The sequence below is a fragment of the Hemibagrus wyckioides genome, linkage group LG08 (assembly GCF_019097595.1).
Source record: "Hemibagrus wyckioides isolate EC202008001 linkage group LG08, SWU_Hwy_1.0, whole genome shotgun sequence".
NCBI lineage: Eukaryota > Metazoa > Chordata > Actinopteri > Siluriformes > Bagridae > Hemibagrus > Hemibagrus wyckioides.
The window spans coordinates 28,346,608-28,360,760 of record NC_080717.1 but is presented as its reverse complement, the minus strand read 5'-3'; the positions used below and the strand labels follow the sequence as shown (position 1 = coordinate 28,360,760).

Sequence of the window (14,153 nt, the reverse complement as noted above, 5' to 3'; positions counted from 1 at the left end):
CTATGGCCGTGACCGTATGGTGTGTGTGTGTGTGTGTGTGTGTGTGTGTGTGCTCAGTGGTGTATTAGATAATGTGCCTGCTCCTCAGAGGCTCAGAGAGAAAGTGAGGCAGCTGCAGTCAGTTCTGATGTCATTGGGTAATTGCAGGTTTGGTGGATGACTGTGATGGCTGGAGAAAGAAGGAACGGGGGAATGCGCTTCTCTTCTCCACCGTGTCAAGCACTGTGTGTCCATGTGCAGTATTAGATGTAGTCAGGATTAGGTAACCTATGAGCTTTGTTTGTGGCTGCGGCTAGAACAATGTGCTCTATCCCTGTATCATTTTACATATCTGCTTACAATCTCACGTTTTTTAAAGCGCATCTATATTAAATGTCAAAAACATTTTTTTCCACCACACACCCGTCACTAATGGGCACTCCTGGCATGAGGTGGCTACTCTTGGTTGCCATGGCTTTACTGTTCAGTGGTCATCTTCATATTCGGATCTTATTCAGATTTTCTTCTGATCTTCCAATTAACATGTTTGTTTGACCTTTAACAGTTTTGGGAATTAAAATGTTCGTTTGTCAAAAGTTTTGGGACACCCCTCCAAATCATTGAGTTCAGGTGTTGTTTTTCAGGGGTTGGGCTCGGCCCCTTAGTTCCAGTGAAAGGAACTCTTAATGCTTCAGCTTCATACCAAGACATTTTGGACAATTTCATGCTCTTTGTGGGAACAGTTTGGGGATGACCCCTTCCTGTTCCAACATGACTGTACACCAGTGACCAAAGCAAGGTCCATAAAGACATGGATGAGTGAGTTTGGTGTGGAGGAACTTGACTGGCCTGCACAGAGTCCTGACCTCAACCCCATAGAACACCTTTGGGATGAATTAGAGTGGAGACTGTGAGCCAGACCTTCTCGTCCAACATCAGTGCCTGACCTCACAAATGTGCTTCTAGAGGAACGGTCAAAAATTCCCATAAACACACTCCTAAACCTTGTGGAAAGCCTTCCCAGAAGAGTTGAAGCTGTTATAGCTGCAAAGGGGCGGGACAACTCCATATTACATTCATGTAAAGGCAGACGTCCCAAAACATTTGCCAATATAGTGTAGATATGAGAATCATTTACAAGAAAGGTTTGCAAGAAATGTAGTATTCACACACTAAAATCCAAATTAAATAAAGTTCATATCCTGTAAATTTCCATGTAGACTTAAGTTTCAAACTTTTAAATACATTTTATTGACTTGAAGGAAAGAAATCCTCAAAGACATGATAAGACAGATAACTCTTGCTAGACAAAAGAAACGGCACCTTATAAATGGAGGAGGAGTCGTCATTTTGTTGTTTTGAGCTTTGCCTTTTATGGTGTTTTGTGGGCGTCGCTACAGTAAATCAAGTACAGTGTGAATATTACTCATGCTTTATGGATGATTGCCCATCTATCTGAAAGCAAATATCTGACTGGAATACGAAAAGATGGACAATGCACAGCTGTGTTTTATGTACAAATCCTTTTATGTACAGTTTTATGCGTATACATTTTATGTACAAATCACTGACATTCAGTTTGCTTCCTTGAATGTGTGTATACTGACTAAGCTTATTGTGTTCAGTCTTGCCAGTTCTCCTGGAGTAATCTCCCTCTCACTCTCTTTTTCTCCCTCTCTCTCTCTCTCTCTCTCTCTCTTTCACTCCCTCTCCCTCTCTCTCTCTTTCTCTCCCTCTCCCTCTCTCTCTCTCTCTCTCTTTCTCTCCCTCTCCCTCTCTCTCTCTCTTTCACTCCCTCTCCCTCTCTCTCTCTCTTTCTCTCCCTCTCACTCTCTCTCTCTCTTTCACTCCCTCTCCCTCTCTCTCTCTCTTTCACTCCCTCTCCCTCTCTCTCTCTCTTTCTCTCCCTCTCCCTTCTCTCTCTTTCTCTCCCTCTCCCTCTCTCTTTCACTCCCTCTCCCTCTCTCTCTCTCTTTCTCTCCCTCTCACTCTCTCTCTCTCTTTCACTCCCTCTCCCTCTCTCTCTCTTTCACTCCCTCTCCCTCTCTCTCTCTCTTTCTCTCCCTCTCACTCTCTCTCTCTCTTTCTCTCCCTCTCCCTCTCTCTTTCACTCCCTCTCCCTCTCTCTCTCTCTTTCACTCCCTCTCCCTCTCTCTCTCTCTTTCTCTCCCTCTCCCTCTCTCTCTCTCTTTCTCTCCCTCTCCCTCTCTCTTTCACTCCCTCTCCCTCTCTCTCTCTCTTTCTCTCCCTCTCACTCTCTCTCTCTCTTTCACTCCCTCTCCCTCTCTCTCTCTTTCACTCCCTCTCCCTCTCTCTCTCTCTTTCTCTCCCTCTCCCTCTCTCTCTCTCTCTCTCTCTCTCTCTCCCTCTCTCCCCCCCACTCTCTCCCCCATGACTCCATTGTTACAATTTTCATGACAGTCTTCAATTTAAAAACTCATTAAAAACATGACCTACATCTTCTCAGCAGCAGTTATCTTCAGTATCAAGCTGAAAATTTGCATCCTCATTGACATGCTGTTGCTTGTGAGTCATTATGGTCTCTAATGGCTTAAAACTGGCAATGGACATTAGTCAATAAGGAAAACAGCTTTCATAAGACCATTCTTTTTTCCTTTTATCTTTTCTAAAGTACCTTCCCCTTCTCGTAAGGTTGTCAGTTCATCACAGGGTCTTGAAGGTTTAAAAATAATTGACTTTTTTTCTCTCTCAGAGCTCCAGAGCTTCAGATTGGTGTAAAATGATATCACAGGATTACTTTATCATAGATGTAGTACACTCTTAAAAGAAACGGTTTTGTATAGAATCTATAATGGTTCTTGTTACATACACTATATTGCCAAAAGTATTGGGACACCCCTCCAGATCATTGAATTCAGGTGTTGTTTTTCAGGGGTTGGACTCGGCCCCTTAGTTCCAGTGAAAGGAACTCTTAATGCTTCAGCTTCATACCAAGACATTTTGGACAATTTCATGCTCTTTGTGGGAACAGTTTGGGGATGACCCCTTCCTGTTCCAACATGACTGTACACCAGTGACCAAAGCAAGGTCCATAAAGACATGGATGAGTGAGTTTGGTGTGGAGGAACTTGACTGGCCTGCACAGAGTCCTGACCTCAACCCCATAGAACACCTTTGGGATGAATTAGAGTGGAGACTGTGAGCCAGACCTTCTCGTCCAACATCAGTGCCTGACCTCACAAATGTGCTTCTAGAGGAATGGTCAAAAATTCCCATAAACACACTCCTAAACCTTGTGGAAAGCCTTCCCAGAAGAGTTGAAGCTGTTATAGCTGTAAAGGACGGGACAACTCCATATTACATTCATGTGCATGGAAAGGCAGACGTCCCAATACTTTTGGCAATATAGTGTATGTGGTACATTATACAGATCCAATGTGAAGAATGGATTAGATGGATGTCTTTTTGTCATTTTATGGGATCTTTATTATTATTGTTGTTGTTGTTATTATTAGTAGTAGTAGACAAAAAATACACAGTATAAATCTCAATAAAACCAACATTGTGTTATGAAAATATTATATACAGTATTGCTAACAGCAAAACTTCTCCCGCTTACATTTCAGTTTGAATTATTTCACAAATTCAACATTTTGAGCTTTTCTAAACGACCTGATCATAAACACATCATTTCAAAACATCTCACAGCGTTATCTAGCAATTTTAAAAAGTAATGGCACCCAGTGATGGCACCCACTTTCAATTACAAAACAGGTTTAATAATAAAGCTTCACTTCACACCAAGGCTTCTACACTGAACCGTTTTTCAGAAGTGGCCAATTACAGAACCATAGAGAATGTGTTTTTTCTTTTAGGAGCGTAGTACATGAAGTACATGATCCGGAAACTTCTGCAACACAGAATAATCACAGATGCGAGGTTAAATATTCTCACACATAAACATTTCCTGAATGGCTTTATGATTTTTTTTTTTATTTATTGCTGAGCTCACACTGTCTTTAGAATATCATTTTCTTTTGCAGCGCTACGCTATAAATAGCCCCGTGGGTGAGACTATTCATATGCCACCTTAACCGATATCTAATACTAAGCATCCCTATTTCTATATCACCTGTTTTGCATAATTAGCTCTGCCCACGTTGGCTTTTCTCGTCCGGAAATAAGAGCCGTACTCTTACACAACGTATCCTCGGGTGGGAAATCTCAGTGCTGCTTTGACAGCTGTGTTAAGAGCATTGGCAGCTTGAGTCCCGGCTGACTTTGTGGAAATAAGACTCTCAATCACTCGTAGCCTGTAGTGCTGCCTTCATTGAAGAGGGTAAGCATGGCTGATGTTTTGCTGCAGGTTTCATCGATTTTTTTTTTGTATGTACAGTGGTGCTGAGATGAGAAGGATTATTCTGTGCTTGGGGAGCCGCTCGTGTCCAACTGATAATACATTTACAAAAACATATGTACTGTAATACTGTACACACACACACACACACACACACACACACACACACAGACACAGACATTATCTGGCTGTCTATCTATCTGTCTATACATGTGAATCCATACAACATGTCATGCTTGAAACATAAACAAGTTTTGGAAAAATGCACCAGAGGAGAGGAGAGGAGGGAAGGGAAGGGATAGGACGGAAAAGCAGGAGAGGAGAAAGAAGAGAAGAGAAGAGAAGAGAAGAGAAGAGAAGAGAAGAGAAGAGAAGAGAAGAGAAGAGAAGAAGAGAAAGAAGAGAGGAGAGAAGAGAAAGATGAGAGGAGAGAAGAGAAAGAGGAGAGGAGAGAAGAGAAAGAGGAGAGGAGAGGAGAGGAGAGGAGAGGAGAGGAGAGGAGAGGAGAGGAGAGGGGAAAATCAGGACGAGAGAGGGGGAAAATGTCCCAAATGCAATTAAAACTATAAAAAAATGTGTAGGTGGGCCGATGCCTGACCTCATCTCACCATAAAGGATTCAATTATGTCAAAGTTTTGATGAATGATTCAATTTATCTGATTTTAGTTGTATGACGCAAATTTCCAGAATTGTTCAGGACATTTTTCTCTCCAGTCATCGTTGCTTTTTTTAAAGGCATGTTAAATAGCAAGAAATTACAGATTAATTTCTTATAAAATATATTCACTGTACACAAATAATGGCTGTGTACAGTCTGTTTCAGTTTTTTATTAGACAATTATTATTTATTTTTAAATTTTTATGCTGTTTTTGTAAAAGACCTGACAAAAAGTTATTTTATTTTATTTATTATATTATTTATTTATTTATTTATTTATTTATTTATTTATTTATTTATTTATTATTATTATTATTATTATTATTATTATTTTATTCTTAATTAATTTTAATATTATTTAATTAATTATTTTTTTTGTTTCTTTAGGTATATTAATGTATATGTAAATTCCTTTTTATATTTGAAAGAAAATGTGTTTTATTTATTTATTAATTTATTTAATTTTTTATTTATCTGTCTGGGTTTTTTTTTCTTGTTTGTTTGTTGTCACTATTAGTGATGCTCTCCTTAAACATCTTGACATTTATTACCCTTTCTCCTCGTCTGAAAGGTCGGTATGTTTTTGCTTTCGGCTCATGAATTTTTCCTGATTCATGTGAGGTGTTTAAACACGGTTTATCAAACACGTATTTCACATCATTACACACCTTAATAACATAACACTGAAATAAATTAACTAAGGGATGTCAAGAAAAAAATATTGATGACTTGCATCAGATTGTAACAGGGTTTTGAGAAAAAATCATTATTAAATAAAAACAGAATCCTGAAAGAAACAAGAAATAAACTAAATAAAACAGAAAATAGAGGAGTTTTTTTTTTCAGGCAGAATGTACCTGCAAAAAACTCAAAATTTATCTTTATTTATATTCTTTTATTTACAGTTATAATGTATTTACAGTCTGCAAATGGTATTAAATGTGCTTGCTTTAAAAAGAGCCTTTTTTAGATCTGAAATATCCCGCTTGTCTTGAGCATATATTTTCTAAGCCGCGACCTTCCCGATTATTTATAATCATTTATTACTGAACTTTTCAATTTCTCTTGCTCAGCAGTGCTGTTTATAACACATCCCCATAAACACTGTTACATAACTGATTAATCAATCAGAACGTTACCGCACGTGTTCTTCACTCTGAAAGCCTGCTCTGTTGTCAATTCTTCTGAGAACATCTGAAGAATTGATAGGTCATTAATGATGGAGGAGTTCAAGCAGTTTCCAGGTCACAGCCTGAAGGATGAAGCATTATTTAGAGCGCTGACAATCACACCATATAATTACCAGGGTTTGGGTTAGTACAGTAACCAAACAGTCATCTTTACCATAACTGTACATGATTTGAATAGTATACACCAATCAGCCATAACATTATGACCACCTAACTAATATTGTGTTGGTGCTGCCAAAACAGCCCTGACCCGTCCTGCACTGTGTATTCTGACACCTTCCTATCAGAACCAGCATTAACTTCTTCAGCAGTTTGATCAACAGTAGCTCGTCTGTTGGATCGGATCACATGGTCCAGCCTTCTCTCCCCACGTGTCTCAATAAGCCTTGACCGCCCATGACCCTGTCTCCGGTTCACCACTGTTCCTTCCTTGGACCACTTTTGATAGATACTGACCACTGCAGACCGGGAACACCCCACAAGAGCTGCAGTTTTGGAGATGCTCTGATCCAGTGGTCTAGCCATCACAATTTGGCCCTTTTGGTCAAACTCGCTCAAATCCTTACACTTGTCCATTTTTCCTGCTTCTAACATCAACTTTGAGGACAAAATGTTGACTTGCTGCCTAATATATCCCACCCACTAACAGGGGCCATGATGAGGAGATCACCCAATTCACCTGGCACTGCTCACAATGTTATAGCTGACCGGTGTACACTATGCCTTACATAAGTATTCACCCCCCCTTGAACATTTTGCTGTGTAAAACTTCCTTCACCTGAAACTCCTAAAAACAATATATGTGATAAAACAACAAAAATAGTCCATAAAATAAGATAAGATTAAGAAATAACATAGTATTGCACATGACATGACGTTGCACATGGTATGATATAACATGATATTGTACATGGTTTGACAGCATACAAATTGTCAATATTGTAGACTGGGATAGTGTACATAATTGCACTAGTGATACAGTCAGTGTAGTGTTACAGTCAGTGATAAATGTAGTGATACAGTCAGTGTAGTGATACAGTCAGTGATAAATGTAGTGATACAGTCAGTGTAGTGATACAGTCAGTGATAAATGTAGTGATACAGTCAGTGTAGTGATACAGTCAGTGTAGTGATACAGTCAGTGATAAATATAGTGATACAGTCAGTGTAGTGATACAGTCAGTGATATAGTGATACAGTCAGTGTAGTGATACAGTCAGTGTAGTGATACAGTCAGTGATAAATATAGTGATACAGTCAGTGTAGTGATACAGTCAGTGTAGTGATACAGTCAGTGTAGTGATACAGTCAGTGATAAATGTAGTGATACAGTCAGTGTAGTGATACAGTCAGTGATAAATGTAGTGATACAGTCAGTGTAGTGATACAGTCAGTGATAAATGTAGTGATACAGTCAGTGTAGTGATACAGTCAGTGATAAATGTAGTGATACAGTCAGTGTAGTGATACAGTCAGTGATAAATATAGTGATACAGTCAGTGTAGTGATACAGTCAGTGATAAATGTAGTGATACAGTCAGTGTAGTGATACAGTCAGTGTAGTGATACAGTCAGTGATAAATATAGTGATACAGTCAGTGTAGTGATACAGTCAGTGATATAGTGATACAGTCAGTGTAGTGATACAGTCAGTGTAGTGATACAGTCAGTGATAAATATAGTGATACAGTCAGTGTAGTGATACAGTCAGTGTAGTGATACAGTCAGTGTAGTGATACAGTCAGTGATAAATATAGTGATACAGTCAGTGTAGTGATACAGTCAGTGTAGTGATACAGTCAGTGATATAGTGATACAGTCAGTGTAGTGATACAGTCAGTGTAGTGATACAGTCAGTGATATAGTGATACAGTCAGTGTAGTGATACAGTCAGTGATATAGTGATACAGTCAGTGTAGTGATACAGTCAGTGTAGTGATACAGTCAGTGATAAATATAGTGATACAGTCAGTGTAGTGATACAGTCAGTGATAAATGTAGTGATACAGTCAGTGTAGTGATACAGTCAGTGTAGTGATACAGTCAGTGTAGTGATACAGTCAGTGATACTGTAAGTGCATTGTCACAGTCTTCATTGTATCAGCTCTGATCCCTACTGAAAGTGGAGGGGGGAGGAGTTATAGAGAATGCAGGAAAAAAGAATCTATATATTTAGCAAAATTATTTACAAACTTAAAATGTAGCTTTTGCATAGGTTGCATAGGGCCTCTGTATTTACATCACAGGGTCTCAGTATGAGAACATGTCCAAACAAATAGCACCATGAAGACCAAGACCAAGTATTAGTGAAGAGGTCTAAAACACGACAGCTAGATTAGTAACATGACATCAACTTTAGTAATACAACAGGAAAAACACTACAGAAAAGTTCTGAAACATGACAGCAAATTTAGAAACATGACAAATTTGGTACTGTGACAGCAAATACGGTAACATGACAGCAAATATGGTAATGTGATAGAAATTATGGTAACATGATAGCAAATACAGTAACACAACAGCAAATTTTATAATGTGACAGTAAAAACGATAACATGGTAGCAAATTTGGTAATGCAAAGGAAATTTGGTAATGCAAAGGAAATTTGGTAACGTCAAATACAGTAACATGGCAGCATATATGGTAACACAACAGCAAATTTGTTAATGTGATAGCAAATATGTTAACATGACAGCAAATATGGTAACGCAACAGCAAATTTGGTTGACCACAGGACACCAGTAGTTTGGCCTGAGCCGTTTGAAATCTCATTCAGAGTTTGCCGAGGAAAAGGCTCTCTGGTGTAATGTGAATAAAAATGTTTAACCCAGCACTGCTCTTCGCCCTCAAAACACTATCCACACAGTGAAGCATGATGGTGGTAGCATGACTATGGGTATTTTTTTTGGGGGGGGGCAGTTTTTTTTACATGCTGCAGGTATATTTAGTAACTGCAGCATGTAATATTGTGTATAAAAAAGCTTTCTTGTGAAGAAAATGATCTTTGATGAAGCCGGTGTGTTTCCTTTTGGGTCAAAAGGTTAAAGTCTATTAGTAGTTTCTCATTTTCGGATCTTGATGTCCAGCTGTTCTTAACCAAGGCACAAAGTGAATAGCACACGATGTACTTTAAACTTTACATAGCACTGCACCGGTCTCTCATTTGTGAGAAATGTATTAGGTCAGCGGTAATCTCAGGAGGAGAGCGCTCATGTGGCACAGCAGATTGTGAGATCTGCATGCTTGGGAGGTTGAACAAAAAAAAAACAAAGCAGAAAATTGTGCGACCACTCAGCTTTCTTTTTAAAAACATATTAAATATTATGTATTCATAAATAATTCAAACAGATAGAGTGACTTGGACGTCATCAAAAAGTGCACTGGACATGATCAGAAATGCACTGGACATGATCAAGCTGTAAAAGGCTAATCTGTCTTTACTCGTTCATGAGGATGTCTGTAGCTGTGCCTTTGGCATTGACATTGGACTGTCTCCCAGAAGAGGCTTATTAAAGGGAAAGTCACATAAAGGGCACGTGTAGGCGCTTCGTCCCAATTTCATCCTGCTCCTATAGGCCGGAGAGTGCCTGGTTGAGGGGCGGGGCTTTTTATGTATGGTGGGGGCGGGTCAAGGTGTAGGTGGAAAGGAGGTCATTTGTGTAATTAGGCCTTACAGGTTCTGTGGTAGAGGTGAATGATGGTGAGAAAATATTCAAGGACACTATATATTGTAGTAAACACTTTCTATCTCTATCTCTCACACACACACACACACACACACACAGTCTGGGAAAGTTTGTATATGATAATGAGCTGAAACCACTTATCATTTTCACTTTATCAACTCTGTAATAGTTACAGAAAAAACATTAAGACAATTTGGAGCCCTGTAAGTGTTTTTAAATTGAAATATTACATTAAAACACACTTGTTTAATTGTTTTTCTCTTCATAGTACTTGGGTAATTTATTTTAAAGTATTTTATGTTAAGTTCTGGTATTATAATTCATTTCTAAATATCAAAAATGTTAAATATTTGAATATATTTCAGATATATATATATATATATATATATATATATATATATATATATAGACAGACAGATCAATAGATAGACCGTCAGATGGACAGATAGATAGATAGATAGATAGATAGATAGATAGATAGATAGATAGATAGATAGATAGATAGATAGATAGATAGATAGATAGACAGATAGTCCACTTTTATTTCATATCCAGGTCGTGTCCCTGGTGTCCTCATTCCCATCCTCATGCTTTCAGCTTTCCCACATTTCTGTAGCACAGGCCTTTTTATATTTGAATATAATCACAGAGTTCTCCTTTTAGCCTTCTCATGGTGCGTCCCAAGCTGCTGCTCAGTGACTCACTGCTACTCTCCGGAGCTTCTGCTTATTTCCTCAGCACACTGCCTAATTATTTTGCCGCGTACCAGAATTGATTCACTCAAGACCCTTGGTATTAGAATTACAGTGAGGATGTGATAAAACACTGAATATAAAGTTTGTGCTAGTATATGGACAGTAGAGGGAGCTGTTTAACAACCAATCCTGCTTTTCCCTCTTTCTGCTCTCTTCAGTCAGTGTGCCTCCAATTTCCATTACAAATGATTGCAAATGAAAACTGCATAAGTTAGTGGTGTGTAGCACTATAGCCCGAGGCAGTACCTTATATGGTATGTAAAATACCGATACTGTAAAGTCATTTTGTTTTTACTATTGCTGCTATTGTCATTTATGGTGCACAACAAATTAACAAGCAGAGCTGACAGCCAGCAAATGAGAAAACGCAACAACAAAATCAGACACAACAGCAAATTGGGTAAGCTGACTGACACTCAAGAAACATAACTGCACATCAGGAAAAGACAGAAAATCTTGAGTGCAAATCTAAAAAATACTACAGAAATTTTCATCAGTTTCAGAAACAAGACAACAAATTCTGAAACACAACAGTGAATTTTGTAACCTGACCACTGCTCTGAATACACAACAGCAAATCTGGAAGCATGACAGCAAATTTGGAAACACAACGCTTAAACTTGGTAACACAACAGTGTTCTCGTTCAGTAACGAGAAATTTCATCACAGCAAATCAGCAAAACCTGAAGGCTCACTTGTGTAACACTGAGCTGTAGAGTAAACCCCGTTCACGTGCATGCTAATATTTCTGATTGTGTTAATCACTGGTTTGTCAAAGCTAAAACAAGATGAACTTTTTCTCCTGTAGTCCACGTCCAGGTCGTGATGGTTTCTCTGGGGCAGAGACTCCGGGATCCAAGCGCCGGCTGTACAGCGCTGTGCCTGGGAGACACTACGTGGTGGTAAAGTCTTATCAACCTCAGGCTGAGGGAGAAATCGCCCTGTACAAGAACGACAGAGTCAAAGGTATGCTTCCCAAATCACCTTCTTGATTGTGTTTTTGTTATTATTATTATTATTATTATTATTATTATTATTATTATTTATTGTGGGATTTTTGTTGCTCCGTTAAAGCGATGTGCTTATCAGCCACTTTTCAGGCCTGCTCCTGCGGGACATCTGCGCTCTCACACTTATTCATTTGTTCATTTTCAGAATCCAGGCTGCAGCTGTGTGATTGCAAAGCTGCTTGTTGTGCTTATGTGTTTATATATTTATGTGCCTTGATGATGAGTTTGCTGATGCGGATGCTGATGATACTGATGATAAAATGGGATGCTGATGATGATGATGATGATGCCAGTAGAGGCTGATGTTTCGGGTTGATGAAGGGCCCTGTAATTGCTGGATGTGCTACATCAGGAGTGAGAGTGGTGGAAAACAGCACACACACACACACACACACAGACACACACACACATACACATCTTTTGGATTGTAGAGCCAGTCTTCATAAGCAGCGGTGGAAAATACTAAACTTTTGAGTAAACTTAGTGTACTTAGATGGAGGTGGACAGTAACAAAGTGAATTTAATTCATTACTGCACTTAAGTACTTGGAGCCTGATGATCTGCTGTGCCGAAAGAACAACAACAACAACACTGTGCTTAAGTACTTGGTTTGTGAGTCTTTACGGTATTCAAGTATCTCCTTTTAGAAGCTTCAGATTGGCTATTTGGAATAATGGGGCAGTGGTGGCTTAAACACTTAACGCTCAGGTATTCTGCTCAGAAGATCAGGGGTTCAAGACACAACACTGCCAAGCTGCCACTTTTGGACCCATAAGCAAGGCCCTTAACCCTTAACGGGGCCACATTTGTAGATGTACTCAAGAGTCTACCTTGCTCCTGATATCTAAGAATGACATTTACCCATGGGAAAAACCCAAGTCACTCAGCCAAGTCCAAGACCTTAAAAAGAAGTTGATGCCTCTTTAGGAGCAATTTGCAATTGGATATTAGATTGACTGGATGGAGTTTATGTTTGTGAAGTTTGTTCCTAACCTGTATTGTAGACACACACACATGCCGTGTTGCGACTTTTTTCACTCTTCAGTCAGAGAGGATTTATCAGCAATCTACAAAACGTAAAATATAGAAATGTAAATAGAAGACTACTTTTAGTTCAGAAGTACATTATCAGTATTATCTTGACATTCACTTCAGTAAATGATAGCTAGGATTTGTAACTTTTTAATTAGCTAGCTAGTTACATTTTGTATATTAACATGTTCAGTTAGTTAGCTAGTTATTTTTTGTATAGTAACTTGATACATTAGATGACTGCTCAATTGCTTAATTAGAAGCAAACAACAATCTTGATTTGTCTGAGTTAGCAAAACATTTTCTTAGAATACTAGCTAGCCATGCATGTCAGTCCATAATAAGCTTGTGTTTCTTTAATCTTTTAATACATCAGTGTGTTTGTATATATATTCTTTTTTTATTTACATCAAATAGATTTTGACTTTTTGACTCCTCTCTCTCTCTCTCTCTCTCTCTCTCTCTCTCTCTCTCTCTCTCTCTCTCTACATATATATGTGTGTGTGTGTGTGTGTGTGTGTGTGTGTGTGTTTTAAATGAGTAAGATTTTGACCCAGTATATATACACTATATTGCCAAAAGTTTTGGGACACCCCTCCAAATCAAGTGTTGTTTTTCAGGGGTTGGGCTCGGCCCCTTAGTTCCAGTGAAAGGAACTCTTAATGCTTCAGCTTCATACCAAGACCATTTCGGACAATTTCATGCTCCCAACTTTGTGGGAACAGTTTGGAGATGACCCCTTCCTGTTCCAACATGACTGCACACCAGTGACCAAAGCAATACAGTGCATATTATGTTCATTTTTGTTATCCCACAGGAACAGTAAATATAGTGCCATTTTGTCAGGTAATGAAAAAGACCAGATGTCCCAAATTTGGCAAAATAGTGTACTTTTAGTTGTGAATGGTGTTTGTTAATATTAGTTGATGTTTCTCAAATAAATTATTTTTTCAAATGTTGTTTTGAATTCATTTATTCTTGAGTGTAACACTAGGGCAACCCTTTCATTTTGAATGAAAACTTCAGATTGGATGACTTTAGTTCTAAAGATAATCTAAACATTTTCTTTGTTAAAAGATCACATGAAAAAACTGAAAAGTGTGTGTGTGTGTGTGTGTGTGTGTATTTGGGCCCTGAACATCTGCTTCATTTCTATTTCTCCACAGTGCTAAGTGTTGGAGAAGGGGGATTCTGGGAGGGCAGTGCTCGAGGTAATGTCGGTTGGTTTCCCTCTGAGTGTGTGGAAGAAATCCCCAACAAATCTAACGAGGACCGGCCTTGTAAGTCAACACACACACACACACACACACACAGTGTGTATTCATAGTGTGTTTTTCCATTTAGTCATATGACACATTCCCTCACTCCATGCTTTACCCTGTCTTTAACCTCAAAATTATATCACTAGACTCTGTGGCACTGGGGGGTTTGGGGGGTGGAAGGGGGGGGGGGTTGTCAGTTGTGGCTTAATGGTTATCATGTTTACCTTGCACCTCCAGGGTTAAAGGTTTGATTCCTACCTCCA

At 38.9% G+C, this 14,153-nt stretch overlaps 1 protein-coding gene across 2 annotated transcripts in view; it reads left to right on the top strand.

The window, feature by feature from the left end:
- The window catches only part of shank2b (SH3 and multiple ankyrin repeat domains 2b), a 173,620-nt gene that overhangs the window by 92,613 nt on the left and 66,854 nt on the right, over nucleotides 1–14,153 (top strand). For both annotated transcript variants that reach the window (XM_058397080.1, XM_058397087.1), the window contains exons 12-13: nucleotides 11,395–11,552; nucleotides 13,795–13,908. In XM_058397080.1, the coding sequence (XP_058253063.1) occupies nucleotides 11,395–11,552; nucleotides 13,795–13,908 (272 nt within the window). The remainder of the gene's footprint in view (nucleotides 1–11,394; nucleotides 11,553–13,794; nucleotides 13,909–14,153) is intronic.